The 27,416-nt window shown below is 31.9% G+C and overlaps 4 protein-coding genes across 4 annotated transcripts in view; 1 reads left to right on the top strand and 3 right to left on the bottom strand.

The window, feature by feature from the left end:
* Positions 1–27,416, top strand: part of LOC149901973 (zwei Ig domain protein zig-8-like) — a 298,586-nt gene that overhangs the window by 103,480 nt on the left and 167,690 nt on the right. The gene's annotated exons all lie outside the window — the stretch shown is intronic.
* Positions 920–8,247, bottom strand: LOC149901978 (synaptic vesicle glycoprotein 2B-like). The gene is made up of 10 exons (XM_090110913.1): positions 8,166–8,247; positions 7,474–7,689; positions 6,349–6,511; positions 5,083–5,264; positions 4,309–4,493; positions 3,942–4,114; positions 3,343–3,493; positions 1,727–2,001; positions 1,180–1,307; positions 920–996 (listed from the first exon to the last, which is right to left on the bottom strand). The coding sequence occupies exons 1-10, from the start codon at positions 8,197–8,199 to the stop codon at positions 947–949; spliced, it is 1,557 nt and encodes a 518-aa protein (XP_089967039.1). The 5' UTR covers positions 8,200–8,247; the 3' UTR covers positions 920–946.
* LOC149901976 (synaptic vesicle glycoprotein 2B-like) overlaps positions 10,579–27,416 on the bottom strand; it is a 44,379-nt gene continuing 27,541 nt past the window's right edge. Inside the window, exons 6-10 of the mRNA XM_090110920.1 lie at positions 18,998–19,173; positions 15,127–15,280; positions 13,974–14,248; positions 11,314–11,441; positions 10,579–10,714 (exon numbers count right to left, since the gene is read on the bottom strand). Of these exons, the coding sequence (XP_089967046.1) occupies positions 10,671–10,714; positions 11,314–11,441; positions 13,974–14,248; positions 15,127–15,280; positions 18,998–19,173 (777 nt within the window). The 3' untranslated portion in view covers positions 10,579–10,670. The remainder of the gene's footprint in view (positions 10,715–11,313; positions 11,442–13,973; positions 14,249–15,126; positions 15,281–18,997; positions 19,174–27,416) is intronic.
* Positions 25,481–27,068, bottom strand: LOC149901977 (uncharacterized). Its single transcript, XM_090110921.1, has one exon. The coding sequence runs from the start codon at positions 26,913–26,915 to the stop codon at positions 25,821–25,823; it is 1,095 nt and encodes a 364-aa protein (XP_089967047.1). The 5' UTR covers positions 26,916–27,068; the 3' UTR covers positions 25,481–25,820.

Below are 27,416 nucleotides of genomic sequence, written 5' to 3'. Positions count from 1 at the left end.
CAAGTCTATAGAAAATATTGTTACAAACCGAATTTGATGAATAAATCGTTTGACAAAGTTTCAATCCCCTTCTAGACCTAAAAATAAGAACCGACTGTAACAACATAAAACACAGAGCTATCAAAGAACAAAATATCCATTAATGTCGGCCGCCCGTTGAAAATTGTTTCTACGTGAGCCGAGGGATGTGTAAGGCTTAATTAAGTTCTTAATTACTGTTATGAGACTGTTAGTTGTTATCGATTTCATTAAACTCTCGATTTGCGCGCAGTTTTATGGGACTGCGTTTAAACCATTTACTTTTATCGCTTCGTGTTTAATTTTTTTACAAATATGTTCGTAATTATGTTGGAGATTGTAATTTTTGTTTTTAGGTTAAACATTGTTATTTTACTGTAGATGTTGATGATCTGATTCAGTTTCACACCGATTTATACACATGTTAAAAGAAAGACACATGCATTCATAACTAGCCCAGCAAGTATTATTCAAATAAAAGTCGTGCCAATTTTAAAAACGACAATCCACAAGTACCTACTTATAAACTTTACACGAATAATTAGTTTCGAGGATCAGTTTGAGGAAGTTATAATTTGATCAGTGACTGCTTACTTAAGCTCAAGGGCTCTAGATAGGCCAAAGGTCGTCAGAACTCTGCCAGTAACCATAGTTTAACTATTATTGGGTTTAGCATAGTCTTATCTTTATAACTCAAGGAACGTAAATGATAAAAATATAGATTTCCTACATTGCAGACTATTTTATGTTATTAATACAACTAGAAAACGATAGACTAGTCAAAATTCTAAGATTTTGATCTGCCACTGATTTCGTATTTTGGTGACTTAGCACTTAACAGTAAGGTGAAAACTAAAAAACTCTAACTTGACAAAAAATTACTTTAATAATCATTATTAACAATAATATTTTATAAAAAGTATCATCTTCATTTATCATTGTTCTTGGCTGGTAAAAATAACGCCAACGAAGTAATACCTGAAACAGAATAGAATTGAATATCTTGAAGAAACGTGGAAAGAAATCGTGGGAAATCAAAAATAAACAAAAAATATCAAAGATCAACAAATAAAAAAAACATGCAAGTTCATAGGCAATCAAAATTTTCGACGGACCATAGCCTCTTATTTATTCTCAGTATAAACGTTTACAAATACGTACCAAATAAAAGGGCTGCTAAAGAAAATAGCGGTACAACACATCCAATGTTGAGCAATATTGGAAACATGACATTCCCAAACAAGGTCCCAGTGCGACCCGACATCATAATGAAACTCATTGCTAGCGACCTGTAAATTAATATTGCTATACTTATGTGTAATACATACGGCGTACCACAGGGGTCTTTAATGGTCCAGTGCTATTTTTAATTTATAATATTAATGTTATAACAAAAATTTGTCCGTGTATGTTGTTTTTAACATAATAATATATAAAAAGCGGTGGAAATATAACAGTATGTTATTTTATATTTAGATTATTGAAATCAAGAATCAGGAAAAAAACATAATATCAAAATTATTTACAAAAGTAGCAAAATAAAATAAATAGATGTAAAACGTTTGAATCGTTTATACGTAAAACTACATAATTTTTATGTGCAACAAACTAAAAGTGTTAATAGCAAATGAAACATTATATTAAATCTAACCTCATTGACATTATTAATTAAACATCTCGAGTAACCAATTACAATACTCTCACTCACCTGCAACTAGTCGGAAAGTACTCCAGTACCATAGCCTGAGTAAGACTTATCATTGCCCTGGCAGCCGATACATCAGTTGAGAATAACGATACCAGCGCTGTTTTAGACGCCGCCCATCGCAACCCAACCGTGCAACCCGTTGAAATCAAGCCACAGATTATAAGCAGGTTCTTTTTGCCCATTTTATTCACTAGCAAGCTTGTAACTATGTTTGGCAGGACACAAATACAGCCCAGTATGATGGAATTCAAATAGGTTTCAGTACCACTGCGTACCTGGGAACAGTAATGGTGTATAGCGTGTTATTTATTGTACAAATAAATAGTGTTTTGTGGAAATAAGTTTTACTAGATACATTATATTTTCGTAATAATCATCGACCAGATAGGTTTCTCGGAACTTATATTTTTATTTTTTCTGTTTTATATTCAATATATTCATTGGATATTGTTGGATATTGAGACTGTCTGGTGATGTAAACGGCGAAATAATACAATTTGCCTGCGACATATAATATATCAGAATATCTCATTTCATTTAAAGTAACTGAATATGTAAATTACAATATTTATTCGTTTCAAATTAGCATAAAAGTGTTTAAAGTTTCACAATCTTTTATTGAGTTAATAATATTATCATGAATTAACCCTAGAAGCCTAATCTACGCCTGCGAGGCGTACAATAATTCGAATATTGGATGTATCTTTCTAACGGTTGAAGCTAGCGCGTCGTACTCTTTAGTTATCTCAGTGGCCGACGGGAGCTAGAGGACGATGCCTGTATCGTTATGGTAAGTCCCGCCATTTTTGATTTATCTAAGGGTTGCACGCCTGTGAGACGTATGTTTAGGCTTTGTGTAACTTTTAACTAAGATTAAGTGATTTTACTTTTGATTGTTTTTCGTGTATTTTATATCTTTTTTAAGAATTGTTTCAGGTATAAATATGTCACGGTCCAATATATTAAATGAAGATGACATTATCGCAATTTTGAACGCAGCAGACGTCCTTCTCACGAGGATTCAAATTACGAAGTGGTGGATGACCAGATTATCGACGACGTTCAAAGCGAGGACGAAAATAATGAGGTGTTTGAGTTCGTTGCGTCATTACAAGAATCTGGGCCCTCTGAAGAAACTAATCCAACCATGCATGTCAAAATTAGTATGTAATAAATGTAAAAAATCTGTGTGTGGCGAGCACAAGGTTGATTTATATGTAGACTGTTCCTAAAGTTAATCTAGTCCTTTAAAGTCTGGTTAGTTGTAATGTTTGATCTAAGAATATATAATTAGCATTAAAAAAAATTATACTCTATAAAAATAATGTATGTTTTAGTTGATTTTGAAGAAGTTAATTTTTTTGTTCCAATTTATGCATATTGTTTTTTATTTTGTAATAAACAACTGTGATTATAGTTATAATTGATAACAGTGTGGTTTTATTTTTAGATTATTTCCCAAATTCAAATTTCCGCTTTATTAAAATAATAATTTTTAAGCAATATACCTAAAATAAGGGCTTTTATATGTGTACGCCTCTGAGACGTATATTAAGGCTTTGTGTACGTTCTATATAGATTAGGCTTCTAGGGTTAAATAGTAAAAAATTGCTTACAGGAACACATGCTGCTGTAGTATTTGTCACTCTATCTCTAAGGTCCGAAGTGTATTCATCTAACATATAACAGAAGTCTTCAGAACCGTCGTGACGGTAATTTTCAACGATTGTCGATAGTTGAGGAAACCATAGTCTTAAAACGTTGTATCTATGGAATTAAATGATGAAAATAAAATATTCTGGTAGTCTATATTTTTCTATCAATTTTAATTCTTCATATAATAATATAATTAAAAAGTTTATTAATAACTCAGGCTCCGGAATCACAGACACAATAGAAAATCTATTGTGTCGTATAGAAAATCTAGAAAATCTATTGTGTCGTGGACCGATCGGGCCGTTCGGGGCTCAATGGGCATGAGCAACAGAACCTAATAATGTAATTGATTCCCAGTATCGTTACTTATATTGAATATAACACCAAAACTTTATATTAATTCACGGAAGATTGATGATAAAATCGATCAATAATTTATGTGTCCCGAAAAGGGTCCTTTCTATCCACTTTTCATCAACAACGAATAGTAATACAAAATTCTATAGATACCTACCCAATGTATAAAAGATCAATATACCCTTAAAATCGTGAAACTTACTGCTGCATTGTAAAAAAGTTGATTGAACAAAAGAAAACAAGAAAAAGCAACAAGGGCTTTTGAAATATTGGCTTGATGTTCTCCAAACCCGCAGACAATTTCTCTCTCATGCTCATGTTGCTTTCTTCAATTTGAAAATCTTGTTTCGTTTTATCTTTCCACAAATTAGCATACTGTAAAATTTGAAACACGAATGAAGATGTAATGTGGTAAATATTTTACTATTCATTGATCAGATGAAATTGGTAACAATTTGAGGAATGCAAATATGAAAATATTAGTTTTGAAAACTGTTTGTCGGTATTCAGAAGCAGTAAAACATTTTGCTACGATCTGCGAGTTCCAGCAGTGAATTCTTGCATGTAACCTTAAAAGTTTCCGCAGTTCTTCCCGTATTTTCGGTGTACAGTTGAATGAGCACGCTCCTGGCTTCCTCGTATTTGTGCCGAGTTACCAAATATTTGGGACTTTCCGGAATAAATGCATAAAAAATTGTTGCGAACAACGACCAAGATGATACAATCAAGAGATAGTAGTTCCAAGTGTGGAGAACTGTAAAAAAGTTATATCCTGTTAGTATATACAATATTATACATAGTTTCTTTGATGGAAGGAAATATTTCACATTCTATTTCAACAATGTGCCTGAATAATATATCGTTTTAAAAGCTTTAAGCGCGTTTTGAATAAATAAGCTCAATTGAACTTAGCTGTTGCAGCAATATTGTATAAAAACAAGCCTTTAAGATTCTTAGAAATAAATTGATGCAAAAGTTTATTTAAAATAATATTAACACATCGTTGTAATACATTTGTCTTGTGAATTGTGTGTTTATTTACGATAATACATTTTTCTTTAACCTTAAGCATCTGATTTATTAGTAACTAGCGGTCCACCCCGGCTTCGCCCGTGGTACATGTTTGTATTTTTTTTTTCATAAGAACCATCCTCGTACTTCAAGGATTATATTAAAAAAAGAATTATCGAAATCGGTCCACCCGCTCACGCGTGATGCCGTGACCAAGGAAAACGGTTTTCAACGGTTAGTTTGAAAGTACAAGAAATCCATTCAATCAGATGTCATACGTAAACATTTAATTCATTCAATCACTACAAAATTACAAATTGAAAATACATTACCAAACATTCCGTTGAAATACGAATCTGTCCAATCAAAGGTTAGTATACCCCACGTAATAAATGCAAGTACAACTTGTCCGATAGCCACAAAAGAGGATTGAACTAACATAATCCGGTCTCTGATCCCTGGGTGGTATAGCTCAGAGGAAAGCGCTAGAAGTGGACTAAATGAGATCGCGAATCTGAAAATTGCAATGTAATTGTTTTGAGCGGTTAAGTCAATGTCGTGTTTAGTAGCAATCTGCTAATTTGTTTTTTTTTTGGCTTACTTCTGTTAGAGACATACTAGCTGTGACCCACGGATTCATCTAGATTTAATTGAGAAAAAGTATGATGTTATAATATAAACTTCCTCTATAAATAGATTATTTCACGCATTTTCGTTAAATAAAACAAACTCTTCAGCTTTATAATATTCATTTAAATACTAATAAATAAACAAATATAAGTGAAATGAAATGAAATGAAATACGTTTATTATGGATACAAAGATACAAAAAAGTAAGTCATTCTTTAGTTTAAATTACATCCGCAAAACATAATAAATAGGTACCTTTCATTTAAATAATTCAATACAAAGTTAAGTGTTAACCAATAAATCAGTACTTGTCCTAGCCAATAACATGGAACAGAAAACAAAATTAAAACCGAATTGTACGTCAAAATAGTTGCAAGCCTTTTTCGCGATCTGAATGCCTCATTGTACAATTTTTGTTGACACAATTCGCCCTCAAAAGCAATATCAGAAAGCCTTTGATCGACTAACGAATTTTAGCAATCATAAAGCTTTTGATCAACGAAATAATTAATGAAACAAAACAATTGCCTTTGAATTGGCTCAGACAATTACCTCAAATTGTTCATGATTGATGGAGTCGATTATTTTTCACAATGATTTAATTAGAATGTTATTAAAAATTTTTGGCCCTTGGTGACAACTTAGCTTGTTATTATAAAAGTGATAATCACAAGATTTCGAATTTTAAACAAAAAAGGCACCTAATATTCCTTTGAATATTAATTATTAGCTCATCTATAATTATTATCTATACTAATATTATAAAGCTGAAGAGTTTGTTTGTTTGAACGCTCTAATCTCAGGAACTACTGTGCCGAGTTGAAAAATTCTTTCGGTGTTAGATAGCCCATTTATCGAGGAAGGTTATAAGCTATATATCATCACGCCAAGACCAACAGGAGCAGAGCAATGCGAGTGAAACCGCGGAGCACAGCTAGTAACTAATAAATTATATAGAAAATACTTGCAGAAAACCTTCGAAGAATTTCGATGTCACTAAAATATTGTACGTCTGACTAAGAGCTGAAGTAATGGAAAATATAAATAGGCCGCCAAATCCAATCAATAAAAACTTCTTACGTCCAAAAGTATCTGTTAGAAACCCGGCGACCAAGCAAGAAGCTATCATTCCTGTAATAAAATATTTATATAATGATTATTAGGCTCTTTTATAGCTCCAAATTTTATTGACTGAATAAAACTTTTATAAGCGGTTTTATATCATCAAATTATACTACAATTCTTAAGTTTATCTAATTTTGTAGATATTATTTATAGTTATACTATAGAACATTTTAAGATAGTACATGCGCAAATGGTAGTTAATTAATTTAACTTTTGAGAAATAAATTTCTTTAGCCGTGACTTTAAATTCTCACTTATAATACCACAAGAGCTTCAAAATTATCGGGTATTTTCCGATAGGTTCGTTGCAAACAAATGAAGGAGTCAAGTTTTTAGTCAAGGTGAAAAAATCACGAGCGCGAAGCGCGAGTGATTTTTCCTGAAAAACTTGACGACTTTATTTGTTTGCAGGGAACCTTGAGGGAAATGCCAGATAATTTTGAAGCTCGTGTGGTATTCGGGAGATTACTTTTCCGTCCCAAATGTCGGCCAATAATTTCATAATTGAATTGAACCTGTCAGTTTGACGTCAACGACCAGAGAAAATTTTCAAAAAATTATCAGTATAATACCATGTAGGTTGTACCACGTGACGTCGAATGGTGCAATTCTATTGGTCAATATTTGGGTCGGAAAAATAATCATAAATATTTTACGTTTTAGATAGGACAGGATAGTTCTATTCAGTTAATGTCAGTTGTAGTGTAATATTTTATTCCTTGAAACAATGTTACAATTTAATAATACATAATTATATTTATTTCGTCCGTTTATTAGTAGCTTATATTGATTGCTTGGCCGCACCCTTCTGCATGTTAAGTTCTCTAATTCCTCATGAAATATCTATTAAAAAACCTGCATCATATTTCCTAGCGCAGTATAAAAAATAAACTATAGGGACAGACAGACATTGAAAAGCGTTTTGTTTTATACTATGTAGTGACTACGACAATTGACCAAGCACTAACCAACATACGGCATAGCATTTAAAATTCCTTTTTCAAGCAAGCCCATATTTAAATCGCACTCAGCAACAGGCAGGATATACGGAGTGGTAGACGATACAACCACCCCAGCTGTGTGTCCGAGGAAAGATGCAAATAATAATCTAATATGGAACCTCCCAAAACCGCATTCCTTGAGCGCTAAATTTACTTCATCCATCGTTGTTCTGCTGTCTTGAGCTGAAATTCAGTGTTTATTACATTTTTTCATACTCAAACTCAAACTCAAACATTTATTTATTCAATTAGACTTCTTTTAGAAGCACTTTCGGATCGTCGTTACATATTTTTAAGGCATTTATACAGGCAGGAGAGTCGGTAGTATGAGTTTGATTTGAGTGCATGTTAAAATTATCAAATTATATAAATTATATTAAAATTATCGAAAGTATATAGCAAACAGAACATGCCTTCTGTTATGGCATACACGTGACTAAAAATGATATAATATTGCCTGTGCACCTAAATTCAATAAGATATCATCAAAAATTATGATTTCGTCAAAACTCTCATCGTTAAAAGCTTTTCATCCATTCCTATAAAACACAAACGCATATTAGGAACATATTATATAACTATTTATAGAAATTTCCACGTACCTAGGGTAGACTTTATTTTATTACTAACATCGTGTAATAATATTGAATAATACGTACGACTTTCAACATTCTCTAAATTATCATCACTCATTTTATTAATATTCTCTAAAACATTATGTCTCACGTCTCATCACACAAGATACACAAAATGCTACTGCTTTATTTATGCTATTAATTATTATCTATAAGAAAAACCATTATATCATGACCTCTGAAAATATGATATTGGTTTTGATTCCCATTCATGGTAATACAAAAGGCAGGTCAAATGAAAGTGGTTATGGTTTATTGACGCAAGATAAAATGCTCATATCACAGTTTCATTGTGTTTTGCTGAAACTCTATAAACAATATTAATTGGGGAGTTTCATTCCAAAGCCCATTAACAAAATGAAAAATTAATAATTAAGTTATGAAAAAGGCTTTATCTAGTATAATGTGTGATGCAAAGTCGAATTTAATTATAATATTTTACAGTATAAAGGGGCAATTACTTGGTGGTCCACAATATTGAACGACTTGGAGCGAGCCCAATTGAACAACCAGACAACCCAGGACAGGCCATTCTGGCGTATGAGAACGAGGAGAGCCGACCCCAAATAAAGGGATAAGGCAAAGGAAAAGAAGAAGACAAAAAGGGGCAAAAGAGTTGATTTAAAACAATTATAACCATAAAATAATCATATCACTAAATCTGTCTGCAGTTCTTTAAAGTTTCGATAGAAATAAGGTGACATATTTTAGGTTGTTTATCTTTGTTTTACCTATCTTGTAAAGTAAACATTTTGATTAAAAATATGCGACAATTTTATTTGCCTTTTCCGCAAGACGGAAATCTTTGCCCTATGTAACAGACGTCATTGATTAAATGCTTATAATTAACAGACGTCACTATGTTTTATAGCTTTTTTTTGCATAATAATTACACATTTCTTTGGGGGTTACCGGTAAGTCTTATTCATTCTTAGCAGTTCTTATTCCAATGTGGATAAGTGACTGCGCTGGGCGCGGCTATTTTGACTTACTCACTATTCTAACTACTACTCACTTATAACTAAATATATAAATAAATAAATATTATAGGACATTATTACACAAATCGACCTAGTCCCACAGTAAGCTCAATTAAGGCTTGTGTTGTGGGTACTAGGCGACGATAAATATAATATTTAATAAATACATATATAGATAATAACACCCAGACCCAAGAACAAATAATTGAGTTCGTCACACAAATATTTGCCCTGACCGGGGATCGAACCCGGGACCGTCGGCTCAGTAGGCAGTTACTTTACCACTGCGCCAACCGCGTCGTCAACTCTATGTTTTAAGCTTATGCCTTTCTGAATTTACTTCGCCAAAAGATCTTAATACCTATATTCCCTCAAATATCTCTATATTCCTAGAAGTGATAATCCACATAGAATTTCCCAATTTAAGTCACATTTTACTCAGCAGAATCAACACGCAAAGCGAAATCTCCTTTGAATAATTACGGCGTCGTATTCAATTTGAAATGCATTTCGCCTTCCAAATTACAAAGGTTTTATTACTTTTGTATCAAAGGAGTATTTTAAGTAAATGATCCATCTACTTATCAAAGAATACATAATATAGTTTGTATTATTAAAATTAGAAGATAAGACTGTTTGTCAGGAGTTATAAAATTTGTTATAATTTTATAATAGTTACTAGCGGTCCGCCCCGGCTTCGCCCGTGGTTCATATTTACGTTTTCTCTAGATAAGAACCATCCTCGTACTTAAAGGAATATAATAAAGAAGGATTATCGAAATTGGTTCAGCCGTTCACACATGATGCCGTGACAACGCGAAACGGGTTTCATTTTTATATATATAGATTTGAAGATGATTGGCGCAGTAGTGTCTGACTAATATTAGACAGACTATTTTTATTATATAAATATTGCGCCAGGAATCGCGGCCCTCTTCACCCATCTTATTTCTACTACGAAGCCTGATGAAGTTTAATTTACTATGCTGGCCAAGTGCAGGTTGGAAGAGATATCAAACTTTTTCTTTCTAGGACATGAAGTAGCTTCTTCTATGTTTTTCTTTCACAGAATGGAGCACTCGACAATTCGTAAAGGGATCTAGAATATTTCTGTGTCATTTTTTGGAAGACGTCTAGTCATTTATTATAGAATTTTATTCAAAAAAAGCTTTCACTTACTGCAGAAAAAATACTACATGAAGCATAAGCTTTTTCATATTATGAAGCAATTATTATTATTTACACAGAATATGTTTACCAGACGTCTAGTTTCATAGTTTTATCAAGCAATATCGAAAAGTTTTGATACTTATTTCATATCTAGAATATACATCATGCTTGAAAATAGTTCTTTCGTAATAAATGAAAAAGTAATGAAAATTTCACAACCTTATGTTGTGAAAATAAAATACAGGATAGTTTATATATAAATGAATTTATTAATAATTTAAGGTTATATTATACAAAACAATAATATAATACAAATTCGGACGATACAAATAAAAATCAACTTATTAAAAATGTAATAAATAGATACAATTTACAATTTTTATTTCTTCTTAGCTGGAATCATCAACGCCATTGCCGTAGTCACTGTAAACGAAAAAGACGATTATAATTATGGTTTTTAATAAATTTAAATACTGAATTAAACTAATAATTTGACAGTAAGGGACAAAAGATTATTTAGCATTCAGTTAAAAGAATCCTTTTAATATTAGTGATCCGAAATTATTTATTGTAGCGTCTGTAATAGAAACCCGATCATTTTGGTATTTCTCTATTAATTAGATGCTTCATTAATTTTTTATTCCTTTCATCAATTTGATTTTGAAGGTGATAATTATTTAGTGATAATAATATAAAAATGTTAATAAAATTGTAAGCTAGGAATAATTTTTTTTTTTTTTTTTTTTTTTTTTTTTTAACTAAATTGAATCGTAATGAAGAGGTTTTGCTATGGAATAGTTTTAACAGATTACAATTTTAGTAATTATTGAAGTGAAACTTCTGTAGGCGCGTTGAGAGTAATTTTCAAGGTCGCGTCACGGAAATACCGTCACGTCATTATAAAGCAAGTTTTGGGATCATTTGGCATCTTGCCAAAGAAGTTTCACTTCTGACAAGTGTGCTCGGCACGCACGCTCTTTTTTATAAGATAATCATTATTCTAGAAGGTACTATATTCTTACCAGCTACAATAGCAGCTAATGCGAAAAATGGTACCGCACAGCCCATGTCCAGAAGAATAGGGAAAACAACATTCCCTACTACAGTACCGGTTCGTCCAATCGTCATTACTATTGACATGGCTAGCGATCTGAAAGAGAAAATATTAATTTAATATTTTGAGTAATTTTACTGATGTACAAACGAAAATTGCCTTTGGAAAGTTCTTAAAAATAACTGAGTGGTGTTTAATGGTAATTAACACCTTATTTCATGGCAGTAAAGTTCAAAGTCTATGTAACTTTGAACTTTTCTGCTGTTACTAAAACTCTGCCGATAATACGCGTAGGTAGAGTTTTGCTTCGGACACTATTCGAGCGTGATTATTAGTCTAGTTGTTTAGTGTAAGGTATATTAGACAAAAATATACGCTGCGAGGTTTTGTTCAAACACTTTTATATCCAGCTAGATTTATTTTAGAAGTGCATTTGTGCTTTTGAAATTATTTGCCTTTACATTTCAATTGCACTGTGAATGGGGATAGCTAGCAATTTTGTTACTTTACAGATACTTTAATTATTGCCAATGCTAATAAATTGGAATGATTTTAATCCTATTAAAATAAATAATGCTCCATTTATCACTTAACTTTAAATATTTTATATTCTTTTAATAGTTAGTAAATTCTAATTAAATTACTATGTAAATGAAAAATTTTAAATTGACTTCTAACCTTAACTTCATCAGTCCACTAATTCGATTGACTGTTAATTTTCAGAGTAATTAATCAAATTGATATAATCTTTCGTGTTTCACTTATTTACATCGTTAATCACTCGGAGGCAAAAAATATGAATATTATTTATAAAGAGATTAGTCAGCCGTTACGTTCGTAATATTAATTTGTTGGAAGCGAAAATGAGTGATGTTTAAACTTAGTTGTGACATGAGCCGATTTCCCTAAATATAGTTCTGTTTAGTACAGCTGTGAGAAGCTTTTTATGATTGTATTATTATTATAAGGAAAGAACATTTGATCCTAATTTTCATATTATCACTGCTAGTATAAAAAATAAATCACACAGACGATTTTTATTCTGCTTTAGTTCTTTCAATCATATTTTGATTACTTCGTTATTCAATTAAATTTTCTAAGTAAAGGAGAAAACTACTTATAAACCATTAAATTGTATTTCATTTAAAACGAAAATAATCTTAATATATAGGTATAAATCTCGTGTCACAATGTTTGTCCATAATGGACTCCTAAACCACTTAACCGATTATAATAAAATTCGCACACATGTGCAGTTCGATCCAACTTGAGAGATAGGACAGTTTAAACATGTAGGTACCACGGGCGAAGCCGGGGAGGACCACTTGCTCTTCTATATAATATCATAATAATATTAACAAAGGAAACATTATGAACAGTTTAAGTGTTGCAAGTTGCAACGAGTATTAGTAAAATAATTACATCTATAATAATGGCTTCTCAACTTTTCGACTCATTCTTAATCGCTTCAGAAATCAAAAGAATACTATGTTCAAAGAAATTTCTTATAACAAAGAACTTCGAGTCTATTGTCGTACAGATTTAAGTTCCCAGAATGAAACACTTTAAGGTGAAACTTTATTAAAATGAGAGTTGAAATCAAATTAAAAATTAAGCGACTGATTCTTTTAGATGCAGTTTTAAGTATTCTATCAGTTTGTACTTAAAGGAATATTTTTTTGGATATATTTTAACTTATAAAAGTTAATTTTTGAAATTAATTATTCGTTGGTCATAAATATTCGCCTCGTGAATTGTTTATCAGCTTCAATATTTCATATTTTTGTCCAAGGTAAAATTAAATACGTTATAACAAAAATAGACATAACATTTATAGACTAGAATATAGTAGTTCAATACACATAGGTACCTAAAACAGGTACGTACATCAATACTTAATATTATAAAGCTGAGGAGTTTGTTTGTTTGAACGCGCTAATCTCAAGAACTACTAGTCCGATTTGAAAAATTCTTTCGGTGTTGGATAGCCCATTTATTGAGTAAGGCTATAGGTTATCCATCATCACGCTAAGACCAACAGAAGCGGAGCCACGCGGGTGAAACCGCGGGGCGCAGCTAGTATAGTCTATAGGGTGCTCTTAAGTTTATTCAAAGATTTATTTAAATATCTATAGCACAGATATTAATTGATATTAACTTTTTATTTAAAGACAGAATACCTCCCTCATCTCAGAAGGGCAAAGTTTAATAAAAATAAACATGAGTTTACAAAAGTTCATCAGGCATATTTGCTGAACTATACGTATCCGTAATAAATACGGAAGGAAGTAAATTAAAAGTTCACGCAGAGAGATATTTACGGATTATGCTAATAATATCTTGGAGTTTAATCTTCTTTAGCATACAGATAAGGTTACACGTGGTAATTCTCTATACATAAAAAAACGAATGCCTATTTCCCTTTGTCATCACGCGTGAACAATAGAACCGATTTCGATTTATATTTTTTTTATTGTGTTCGTTATTATTGGGAGAAAGATCTTATGAAGGAAAAACTTGAGCAAAATTTTATAAACATAACGGCTTTATGAACTTCACGCGTTTGCGTCAAGTTCGCACAAAGAACAACGTCGTATCAGCTAATATAACTAAATCTAAAGAACTCACCGTATATTAGTTGGAAAATACTCCAGAACCATAGTCTGCGTTAAACTAGCCATCACTTGAGAGACAGCCACATCAGTAGAGAATAAAGAGACCATAGCTGTCTTTGAATTGGTCCACCTTAAGGCCATGGTTAGAGCAATAGCGATAGTCCCACAGATAAGGTAAAGATTCCGTTTACCAAGTTTGTTCACAAGGATTCCACTTATGACGTAGGGAACGAAACAAATGGTCCCCAATATAACATTGTTGATGTACGTCTCAGTACCACTGCGTGCCTGGGAAATGATAATCAGAGTATTATAAATCAGAATTATATTAAGAATACAAAACAAGCCTACTTGAATTATGAGTGAGTAATTCAAGAAATCGTGCAGAATATTTTTGGTATTTCTGTAGATTAATCGTATACATTTTACAAGATAGCAAGCCACGGTATTTGTAAGTTCATTATTTGTAGATAATTATATGACAAATTGAATGAATGACAAAGAAACTTGCACAGAATTAAATGTATTAAAAATACCAATATTTAAAATGTATCTCTGTTTTAATTTACATCGTCAATGCTACTTTATCGCCAGAATTTATCGAATTTTCCTCAACAACTGAAACTGACAGGTACAAACAGTTAATTTTGTTAATTTTTAAATACATGTTTTCCTGTAAAAGTTGACTCGAGGGCAATTGTTTCGAACTTTATTTTATTGTCACATTTACGTAATATGTTTTATCAATAAATCTTACAATATATGAACATAATATTATGTTCACAGATAGATATAGATTCTTTAAGCATTTTATTGACTGTTACTACTACATGCATAAAAAAAGTTCAACTTTATAAATTAAATATTAGTTTAAATGAGGCATTAGTCGCTTCCTGCTGTCTGTTTTTCTGTCCCTGTGTACGCTTATCTTTAAAACATCGCAACGGATTGTTAATAGATAGAATGCTTCTCGAGTAGCCTCGATTTTAGTACAATTGAAAAATTAAAATGAATATGAAAATGAAAAATTATTTATTTCAGCAAAAAACAATAACAATACAAATTTAACAAGATTTGAATTTGCTGTAGCTTATTACACAGTACGAGCATTAATTCTAGCCTAATTTTTGTAACCTGATAAATAAATAAATAAATAAAACACTTACAGGTACACAAACATGTTCACTGCTAACGTTATAAGAACGCAGCTTTACATCCTCCGTGTATGTGTCCAACATAACACACATGTCGGAGGTTTGGCTCGAGTAGTGCTCAAATATGGCTGACAATTGCGGAAACCACATACGCAGTACACTGTAACTGTAAAATAAAAACAAAATTTAAATCATCAATTGTTTTAATAATCGTATATTTTCTGATAAGGAATAAAATGTACCACTGGAGAAAGTAGCTGAGTGAGTAGAGCAGCTGCAGGGAATCCTAGTTTGGGAGCGAGGGTCCTTCATTACAATGTAGGTATCATAATATTTTGGAAAAATAAAATAATCTTTTTATTTTCCATCGAGATAGTATGTACTACGTACTAGAGAGGCGATCGCTACTACACTCTCTTTAACACGAGCTAGAGGTAAGAATCACAAGTCTCTTTAGTCTGTGTCGGACTGTGCCCCCCGCTTGCCGCGTCAACACGTGTTATTGCTCTGTTCAAAATGCCTTCGTGTTTGCTTAGATATTGTTTTACAAGTTCCCATAATACAAACAAAGCCCGAGGAGTGACTTTTCACCAGTAAGTTTCCTTATTATGAGTAAGTCATGCATTTTACTAATATTGTTATCATTTTGCGAAAAATCACCACGCGTTCTGCGTTTCGCGCCATTTTTCATAGACTAACAGCACAGACGTGACACTATCGATGAGTCTGTTAAAAAAATGTAACTGGATTTTTTTAACTATGTATATATACTAGGAAAGATTACCGTGGTGTAGTACCTAAATATTTATACTTTTACCCGACTACGCAAAGTAAAACGGTAGGTTATATTAAGTAATATTTATTTATTTACCTATTTTTATTTATTAAAAAAAGGTTAATCAACAGTTGTTCCAATAGGATTTATAAATTATTATGCACAACAATTACAAATAAACACAACATTCACAGAAACTAATACAGTAAAAGTTTCTTAATCGCGCTTCCTTTATTCGTGTTTTCACTATTCGCGGATTAAAAAAATGCGACCCAATTTCTATATTCACGACTAAAAATTTTTTTTATTCGCGGATTTAATAAGTACATACATAATAATAAAATTATTCCAATAGGTATCTTACCCAATATCCTTGTCAAATGGAATAATAAGAAAGTAAAATAGATCTTATTACAAGTTTGCCTAAAGTACATAATATTATGTTCTTAAATGATATCGCCGAGGCCTTTGACACAAGCCGCCTTTGTCGCAAGCCACCTCTGCGGCGATTGATGTTTTTGAGAATGTAAATAAACAGAATGGAAGCAACCTTATAACTCAATAAATAAAGTATATTTTTAAATGTAGTTCCGTTTATAGTAAAAGCCGCTTTGCGTATTTATTGTTACGTCTTTCACATTCGTTAAAAAAATTGTGATCGAGTAAGGGGGCGTCCATAAATTACGTGAGGTGTTTTTTAAAATTTTCTGCACCTCCCTCCCCCCCTGGTGAGATGTCGTGAGAATTTATTCAACCCCTCCCCCATCCTCGAATCTCACGTGAGATTTTTCAAAATGTGAGTTTCTTATACGTAAACGCCATCAACATTGAATCATCGTATCCATTTAATTAGGGCTATTATAAACCAATACTCCAAAATTCGATTACATCATGAAGCAAAAACTGATAAAACTATTGATTACTACATAAAACGACAAAAGCTTACTAAATTGATATTATTTAAAGGAAATTAAAATACATAGTTTAATATAAAATCCTCGTTTTATTAATTCCCTAGTATCAGTACCACCAGATAGTACCGAGTAAACAGATTGCACAATGTGTCGCATCTGCACGCATTGCTAAATCTTTGAACTTGAAGCCACGCCTCGCTCGTTCCACACGTACCCCACCACATCGGCCGCGCGCAATGTTTTTGTTTGGAATAACCCCTCTAGTAGTACATACTATCTCGATGTTATTTTCATTGTTATTTTAAAATTAACTGAAGAACTCAAAGCTAAAGAAAAAGTTATGGAAACAAAAATTCCACCAAAATATTTACGATTCATGAAATAAAACAGTGCGAACTACTTTAAAAGTTCGCTTCTTTTTCTAACTTATGTTTCGACTCATCAATAATGACAATACTTTCCAAATATACTTCAACTTCCTAAAATGTTGTAAGAGGTTCAGAATAAAAGATGAAATAATATGATTTCCTAATAGGTACATGCTTTCATTTTCCTTGAAAACCTAATTAATTATGGGAGCTAGTTATTTAGATTACGGTACTTATGAGTTATGTATTCGTACACGAAAGGCTCATTATTATTTATTTTTTAAAAACTGTTTACTGCCGCCATAATTGAGTCACAGGTGCTATTTAAGGTATCTCCTGATCAACTAAACGGCCATAATAGTCTAAATCAGTCAAAACAACCAAAATTTTTAAAGATAATTCATAATGGAGACACAAAAAGTACTTAAAAGTTTTCTTCAATAAACAAAATTGAGTTTGAACCACTGCAGCACTAATGGACAAGATTGAGTTACATTCACTTTAGCTATTACGTTTTAAAGAATGGAAAGAGATATAATAAACATTGGAAAGCTTGTTTAGTTCATAAATAAAGTTAAAATAAGAGATTTTTGAAGTGAAACTTATTTAGGCGCGTTGAGAGTAAAATTTCAAGGTCGCGTCATGGCAATACCGTCACGTCATGGAGAAAGGCGACGGTTTGGTATCTTTGAATCTTGCCAAAGAAGTTTCACTTCTGACACTTGGCACACACGCTTCTTTAGAAATCTTGTATCTATAAAATGGATAGCTATACTGTGGCAGTTTTTAGTTCCAAACATTATTTTCAAGAAGGAGCAATAGATCTTCTATCTCACTATCTACAAGCGCCCTAAAGCCACGAGCTAAAGCTCAAATCTCTCCATTCTCATAAATTAAACCACCTATTTAGGTAAACAAAAGCAATTACAATTTACGATAACAAAGCGTTTTTGTTATAAATTATGCACATTGTGGATAAAACCACGCAATTATTAAACTCAAATTACCGGTGATAAATCGAGTTTGCGGTCGATGCACCTGATTTGTTTCCTCATTCTAATGTATTAATAATAGATTTGACATTTTCTAATATTCAATTATTGTAAACTAGTATTTTCTAGTGTTTGATTTTACGCGAGTATTATACATTTAGAAATTAAAGGCTTTTTAACGGATTTTAAACGCGATTTATTCATTATATTATTTTCCTGACGTTTCGAACACTTTACAGACACAATAGTCTCCCCGTGACCACGCTCGCTGTAAAGCCTTTAATTTCTATTGTAAACTATTTGTATAAATGCAAATCCCAATTGTATATCTATTATTAGTATGAAGAATTTGTTGATCGTCTTCTCTTACGTATTTTAGAGTATTTCTTTCATTTATCAAGACGATATTGTTATGTATCACTGTATTTATTATATATTTGTCTATACTAATATTATAAAGAGGAAAGGTTTGTAATTATGTAATTATGTATGTATGTATGGTTTTCACGCATAAACTACTGGACCGATTTTGATGAAATTTGGCACAGACAATCTTTAGACCCTGAGAAAGAACATAGGCTACCTTTTATTGCGAAATATGTACCACGGGCGAAGCTAGTATATTATATATTTGGAATCTCCATGCAGATTTGTAGAATATTTATTCGTAATAGGTGCTATGAAACTCAAGTAAAAGTTGCTTGATTGGGAAAGAATTTCGACCACCTATATATCGTTTTGACTAACTACTTATTTTTACAATGGCTCATTTTCAAACAATTTTATCCCCAATAAAACAAGCTACCTAACTACAAAATCCTTATAAATACTTACAGTTTCATAGAAATGAAGTTCAATATACAGAAAAGTATCAAAAACCACAGCAAAGGTCTCTGAAACATTGGCTTGATGTTATGTAATCCGGTCGTGAGTTGACTCTTGATTGACGTGTGTTCTTCAGACTTCTCATTGAAGGCATGCTTATTTTTGTCTTTCCATAAGTCTTTGTACTGTAAATAAAATATAATATTATACAGCGGAAACTGTTGTGACTTTTATGTATGTTTGTTTGTAATGTTTACATACAAAAACTACTGAACTAATTTTAAAAAATTGAACGAATATTACCGAGAGAGAGAGCGCGGGCCGTATTATATGATCTTCGATTTCCAGACAGTTTACGCCCCGAATTAAACTGACTGGCAAATTCATATTATTATTGCAATCACCAGCCATATAATATGCGATAATAATATGAATTTGCTAGTCAGTTCAATTCACGGCGTAAACTGTCTGGTAATAAGGTCATAATACGGCCCCAGAGTTTGCAAATAAAACAACGTTAACGCTAGAGTATGAGTTGGAAACCTAATACTAGGAAACATGTGTTGTTTAACATCTTCTTATCTTATCTTACTAATATTATAAGTGCGAAAGTTTGTGAGGATGTGTGTGTGTTTGTTACTCTTTCACGCAAATATTACTGAACCTATTACAATGAAATTTAGCACACATATAGAAGGTAACTTGGATTAACACATAGGTTTTATCCCGGAAATCTCACGGAACGGGAACTATGCGGGTTTTTCTTTGAAAATGCGGGCGAAGCCGCGGGCGGAAAGCTAGTGTTTTTATATATCTTTGTAAAAATATCTCGTTTTGTTGATACTACGCGCTATACATATCATGTCTAATTTTCATCGAGCAAATTAAACTTATTATTTAACTAAAATGTATTTGTTTGCATGGTTAGATAATTAAAATCATGAAACTTTTCAGGTTTCGTAATTTTTATTTGTTTATTGTTGTAACCTTGAACATAAAAAATGTGTGCACTGTGCGTGTATTAGTGTACACGCGTAAGAAGTGAAACTTATTTTTCAAAAAATAATTTATTATATGCAACTTTACAGAATCACGCGTGGTAGGGATAAGAAAAAGATGGCGCGTAACGGAAAAATGTTACGCGTAACGAAAAAATGTTACACTAAATTTTTTTCCAACCCCGATAAAGAAGTTTCACTTCAATAAGCAATTTCCTGACATTAATTAAAAACTTTACTTCGAAAACCAAGGAATATAACTCAATTTACATTTGAAATGTGATCATATCACGAATTTCCTTACAACAAAATTGGGTCACACAGATATCGATTGTATCCCAAACGTACTTAATGATCCGACAAAGCTCATGTCTTATAGCAGTATTATTTCCAGTGTGGGAAAGGGATGACGCTATACAACTTTTTTTTTTTTTTATTACACTTTATTGTACTAATACAATCACTTAAAAATAGGAAACAATAAGAAGAAAATATGGTACAAGAAAGATGTAGTACAATCGGCGGCCTTATCACTAAACAGTGATCTCTGCCAGGCAACCAAGCGGTAAAAAAGCGAAATATTCAGTAAATAAAATTTTGTAAATAAAATTAGAATTTAGTTAAATATAAACATGAAAATAAAAAAGTATGATACTTACACAAAAAGTACATTATATTATGCACATAAATAACTATACATACATGTATAATAACTATACTATAAATAACCTTACATAATATATATACATAATAGAAAAATAAATAAATAATTTATAATAATACATACATAAAACTACATAAAGTATATAAAATATATTCTATAATACTAATAAATGTAAATACATATAATAAATATACTATTCCGAATTAAAGGCAGATAAAAGAAAATGTTTCCGAACAAGGTTTTTAAATGAGGGTAAAGAGGGAGCAAGTCTTATCTTGAGTGGTAAGGAGTTCCATAGCTTAACAGCAGTGGCAGTAAAAGAATTACCAAAGAAGTTTGTGTGTCGAGATGGGGTACACAAAATAAGTCTGTCAACGGATCGTAGAGAGTAGTTTTCACAGTGTAGAAATGAAAAGTTATTCTTAAGGTAGGAAGGAGTGATGGGATCGAAAAGGATACGGTATAATAATTGAAGGTAATGGAGATTACGTCGCATGCGAATGGGGAGCCACTTGAGTCGTCTACGATATAAAGATACATGGTCGAATTTCCGAAGGCCAAAGATAAATCGTATTAGAAGATTTTGTAGACGCTCAAGTTTCTCCATGCTCTCAACTGTAAGGTCAGGAAAGCACGCATCCGCGTAATCGAGGATAGGGAAAAGGAGGGATTGCGCTAACATAATTTTTGTTGGAATTGGCAAAAAGTTTCGCAGACGCCGTAGAGAACCACATGCAGCGTACACCTTTCGACTTATCTCTTGTATGTGATGAGACCAGGAAAGTGTTTGGTCAAAGGTAACACCTAAATTTTTAACAACTTTGCTATATGGGATGGTAACACCACCAAGTACGATACTAGGCAAAGCACCCCAGTCAATTTCAGAGATGAGATACGGACTTCCTATAATGATGACTTGACTTTTTGCAGGATTGATTTTAAGACCGTACTCATCGCACCATTTGACCACAGTTGCTAGCTCAGCGTTGGTAAAATGAATAGCACTAGGTAAGTTAGTAACGGATGCCTGCGAAGGTTCCAGAAGAAAGAGAGAAATTGAGGATATGTGTAATGGTAGGGATAATTATATCTAGGATAGGGATAAGCATTCTACGACTCACAAGATCACAGCCGGCAGCGTTAGAGGTGATGGATAATATGCTTTTCTTAACATCACAATCGGTGAGTTGACTAAAACAGAACGGAGGAAATTCTGGAGTTGGAAGTGAAGAAAGGTTATCTAAAGTGAGTTGCTTTAAAGTATTATTAATATTAACTGCAGATGAAAAATGTTGATTTAAAATATCTATATTAACGTTAGAAGAGGTTTGAAGGGGTGTTTTACCAACTCCCAGGCATTTTAGAAAGTTCCATATTTTGAGGTTGTCGCCGTTCTCGACAGATGCGTGAATATGGCGTCGTTGTGCGTCTCTACACAATATGTTGCAACGATTACGTATTGATTTGTATTTTTCCCTGGCATCGTCCGTTTTAGCAGATTTGTATTTGGCCTTTGCTCTAGTCTTCCTGTTTAAGAGAGATTTAAGGTCCGGTGATATCCAAGGAGCAGGTGTATGTTTTCTCTTAACAGGTCGAGAAGGCGCGTGTTTATCATATAAGCTAATAATAAGGTTATTAAATAAGCTAATCTTCTTATCAACGGTCTCGGCATCGACGATACCCTGCCAATCACAGCTTTTAGCATCAGCAGATAGCTGACTAAGATCAATTCCAGCAAAATTACGCAGCATGACCTTGGAGGGTTTAAATTTGGGAGGACGAAGGTTATAGGACACATAGATGAGGTCGTGGAAGGAAAAGGCATCGGCAGGACATTGACCGTGCTTAGATACAAAATAAGGAGAAGAGACAATAAGCAAATCAAGGAGAGAGGGGTTACAGCCGGGAAAGAAATGGGTAGGGTTGAGCGGGAGGGCCTGGAGACTGTGGGAGTTTAGGAGGGAGAGTAACTTCTTACTACGGCTATCGCCTTTTAATAAGCACGTGTTAAAGTCACCCATAAGGATAATATGATCATATTGTGGAGAAAAAAGGTCGAGGAGATGTTCAAAATTGGAAAAATAATCGATGGAGAGAGAAGGACTATAGAATACGCCAACAAGGATTTTGGAATTGGACAGGTGGACCTCAAGGAGAATATTTTCGATAGTGTTATTGGAAGGGGGTTGAGGGCTAGAATAGACTAATTTATAGGGAATGTGGGAACGGATATAGATGGCTACTCCACCACCACCCTTCCCAATGCGGTCATTACGGATGAGGTGGAAGCCAGGTAGGATATATGCGGAGGATGGGAGGTTGGGTTTAAGCCAAGATTCGGAGATGAGAATCGCGTGAATATTGGTGGATAGGAATGACGTGAGCATATCAGGAAAATGGGCAGGAATACTTTGCGCGTTGATATGTAACACATTAAAGTTTCTCGGGACATCTTGGAATAGGGAAGATAGGGTTAGGTCAAGAGGAAGAGGGGAGACACTGCGAAAACTATCATCGCCGCTGCTAAGGGAATCCGTAGACGGGGACGCTAGACAATCCATAAATTCGGAACTATCAATGGATGACATAATATAATTAATAAATAAATATAAAATATTATATATGTATATATAAGATAAATAAAGCTATATATAAATATATATATAAGGGATTTTAAATTAAACGATGTGTTTCTTCTGAAAACAAAAGTTGAGACTTTAATATTCGCACATTTAACAAACATAACTTTTACATTGTTAATGTTACTAAAATGAGAAAAGAAATTACTAACCTGAAAACAAAAGAAACGACATTCAAAGTTCAATTCAACTTAAGCACACAATTTAAACAGATCAAAGATTACACAATAATTTTAAATTAACACATTACAATTTTATTTGGCGTCGCTCGCCATTATAGTTCTCTCGCGAGTCGCGACCTCTGTCGAAGGTATGTCTCACTAATGTTATATTATCTATGCCGAGCGGCAAAATTCAAATCCACCACTTAAACTATACAAAGAAATGAAGTTTCTTTACATCTCCCCCCCAAAGAGCATATTTTGCAATATAATTTACACAAAACTAAAATATTCTAATTCAAATGCTTGAATACAAATAATATAACATAACATAGCTTCATCTAACTCTTAATACTACATACATATTGTATAGAATACATTTTTTAAATTTTTTTTTTTATTATTCTACTTGAACATATTTTGCAATATAATTTACACAAAACTAAAATATTCTAATTCAAATGCTTGAATACAAATAAAATAACATAACATAGCTTCATCTAACTCTTAATACTACATACATACTATAATTTTAGTTTAACAGTTTTCAGTAAGTATAAAATAGGTACATTTTTTATTATTCTACTTTAAAGACAAAGGAATTAGTTTCGTTATATGAAAGAGGTTCGACTCTGCCTTTTTATGGCCAGTATTAATTCTATAAATAGAATTTGAAATCTTTTCAATAATTTTAAACGGACCAATTCTCAATTCATCTAATTTGTTTCTGTTTAATTTACTACCATTCTCAACATATACCATATCTTCTACTTGGAAATCAAATTTAGCTCTATGTTTATCAAATATTTTTTTGTTGTAATTATGAGATTTTAAACTATTTATGAATGCTATTTTCCTATCTCTGAGCAAATCTTCTTCTGAGATACTATGTTTAAGTTCATTTGGCAAACAGGATATATTTGTGCCTTCTAATAGATATTTAGGAGAAAACCCTGTGACTGAATGTTTTGTTTTATTATATTTATCAACACAGTCATGAGCAATCGTTGTCCATGCTTTTTTATAATTATTTTCATTAACTTTACATCTAATTTTATTTACTAGAGTTTGATTCAATCTTTCATTTAAACCATTGGAAAATGGAGCATTTACTGCAGTGAATATTATTGGTATTGATTTTTCCTTTAAGTAATTTTTGAATTCTTTTGAGTTGATTCCTGGGTACTGATCAGAGAAGAGCATCCCAATTGTGTCTGAGTCTGTTGCCTTATTTATTAATTTCATAAAATCATTAGCATTTTGTGTCTTTGATGTAATAATAAAAGCATATCTTGTGAAATGGTCCACAAGAAGATGTAAGTATTTTTTTGTGGATCGTTTGCCTCCAAAGCCTCCAATTGTGTCGATTGAGACTATCTCAAAAGGTCTGGTAGCAGGGCCTAATTGTGACATTAAACCATATTTTTCTTGCCCTCTTGTTTTATTCCTAATACAAGTCTCACAATTTTTACAATGTAGTTTTATATTTGTTGTGATATTTTTTGCTGAATATAATGGACTTATTGTGTTAAGCATTTGTCTTACACCAATGTGACACATGTTTTTATGGACATTTTGAATCAATTGTTTACTGAATTTTTCAGATAAAATTATCTTTTCATAATTTTTAAACTTTTTGTAAAAGACATTGTTTTTTAATATTAAACTGTTTTTTTTATTTTGTAACTCTTCATTTTTTTCTTGGTCCAAAATAATATCATTTAATTTTATCAAATTTACTATTTTTAATGTATCATCTAAGTTTTCATTTGCATTTAATACAGGATTCCTACTTAAACAATCCGCTTCAATATTTTCTCTTCCTGGAGTGTATTTGATTTTGAAATCATATTGTGATAAATAATAAGTTAAATCTCCCAACTCATCATCTGTCCTTGATCTAATATTTAAATTTTCTAAAGGTTTATGGTCTGTATATACTGTAAATGATTTGCCAATTAGCCAGAACTGCCAATATTTTATAGCTTCTTTGATTGCTAAACATTCTAAGTATATTGCTTTTTTTTTCTTTTGGACTTTGTGTTATTTCCAAATCCTCATTTTGAATCAGTTTAAACTTCTTAATAAGGTCCAGACCAATTAAAAAATCATATTTAAACTCTTTGCTGTCGACAATATAAACATCAACATTTTCTTCAATTTTTAAAATTTTTATTTTTATTGTTGTCAAACCATTAGTCTTTTTAACACCATTAATTGTAACTAGGTTATCCTTATTTAAAATATTTTCACTTTCTTTCACCCTTAATAATTTGGAATTAATTATTGATACATTAGAACCGGAGTCATATATACCGAACACTTCTAATTTTCCATTTAATATTAGTTTGACTTTAATTAATGGTGTTATTATTCGTTTTTTGTATCATTGTTATTTAATTCCACCTCTATCACTGAATTATTTACAGCTTTACTGTTGTATGTCTTACCGGGATGTTTAAACCAACACTTATCTTCATGATGATATCTGACGCCTTTATTTAAACCTTCACAAATCTTACATGGTTTTGTTATTTTTTCAATATATGGTTTTGTTATTTCTTTAGTATCATAATATCTTTTTGTTTTATAGTAGTTTTTTTTGGTTGTTAAATTTTCATATTTACCTATTTCATTATATAGTGCGGCAGTTGATTTTACAGTTTTTTTGTCAATTTTATCCATAATGTATTCCGGTAATCCCATAACAATAAGACTAATCATTGTTTGAGTGTCAATATCCCTGTTTACTTCTAATAACAGTCTTTCCTTTTTAGTTGCATATTCCAGTAGTGATCCAGCTTGATATTTGAAGTTAAATGCATATTTCTCTTGAGTCCAACCTTTATTTCCGTATGTTTCACACAAATTTTCTTTCCATTCTATCCAGTTTGAATTCACAGTTAGTTTTATCAACATACTGGTATACCAATCTATACATTGTTTCTCTAATAAATATTTCAATATCTCAATCTTCTCTTTATCTTCTAAAATCTCAAATCTCTCACATTCACTCTCAAATACAGTTATCCACTGATTTACATTCGAATTTTTATTTGAAAATTTTTCTATCATGAATCGTTCAGCTACTTTACTAATATTCTTATTTTCTGTTGTGGTGTTTTTATTATTACTCAGTAAAGGTACGGTTTCTCTTGTAATTTCTTCCAAATACTGGTCACCAAACTGTAAATTTTCGCCTTCGTCTAAATATATGTTCCTCAAATCTGTATTTAAAGGTATCCACACTGCACGTGTCTGATGTCTTTTTTTTAATGAGTTTTTTATTTTAGTGAATACGTCCGAAGATATTAAACTAGTGTGCTTACTTGCAGGTTTTAAATCATCTGGAATATTAAAAATGCGTCCATCCGTAGTCTCGATTGAGGTTATGCACACCACATTGGATTTTCCATCTGATCCCGCTAAAACTGCGAATTGGAATCGTAGTTTATCCATTTTCATAACTAGAAATGTCGTTTTATAAGGGATTTTAAATTAAACGATGTGTTTCTTCTGAAAACAAAAGTTGAGACTTTAATATTCGCACATTTAACAAACATAACTTTTACATTGTTAATGTTACTAAAATGAGAAAAGAAATTACTAACCTGAAAACAAAAGAAACGACATTCAAAGTTCAATTCAACTTAAGCACACAATTTAAACAGATCAAAGATTACACAATAATTTTAAATTAACACATTACAATTTTATTTGGCGTCGCTCGCCATTATAGTTCTCTCGCGAGTCGCGACCTCTGTCGAAGGTATGTCTCACTAATGTTATATTATCTATGCCGAGCGGCAAAATTCAAATCCACCACTTAAACTATACAAAGAAATGAAGTTTCTTTACATATATATATATATAAAAAATAATAATAATAAAAATAAAAAGTATAAATGGAATTAAATAAATATGTCGCTTCAATACCCCTTACTCACCGGAAAAAAAAGTTACAAA

This window comes from Colias eurytheme, chromosome 16 (assembly GCF_061535395.1).
Source record: "Colias eurytheme isolate Ceu_HAF_F1 chromosome 16, ilColEury1 Martin Lab GWU primary, whole genome shotgun sequence".
Taxonomy (NCBI): Eukaryota; Metazoa; Arthropoda; class Insecta; order Lepidoptera; family Pieridae; genus Colias; species Colias eurytheme.
This window is presented reverse-complemented; position numbering and strand designations above follow the sequence as displayed.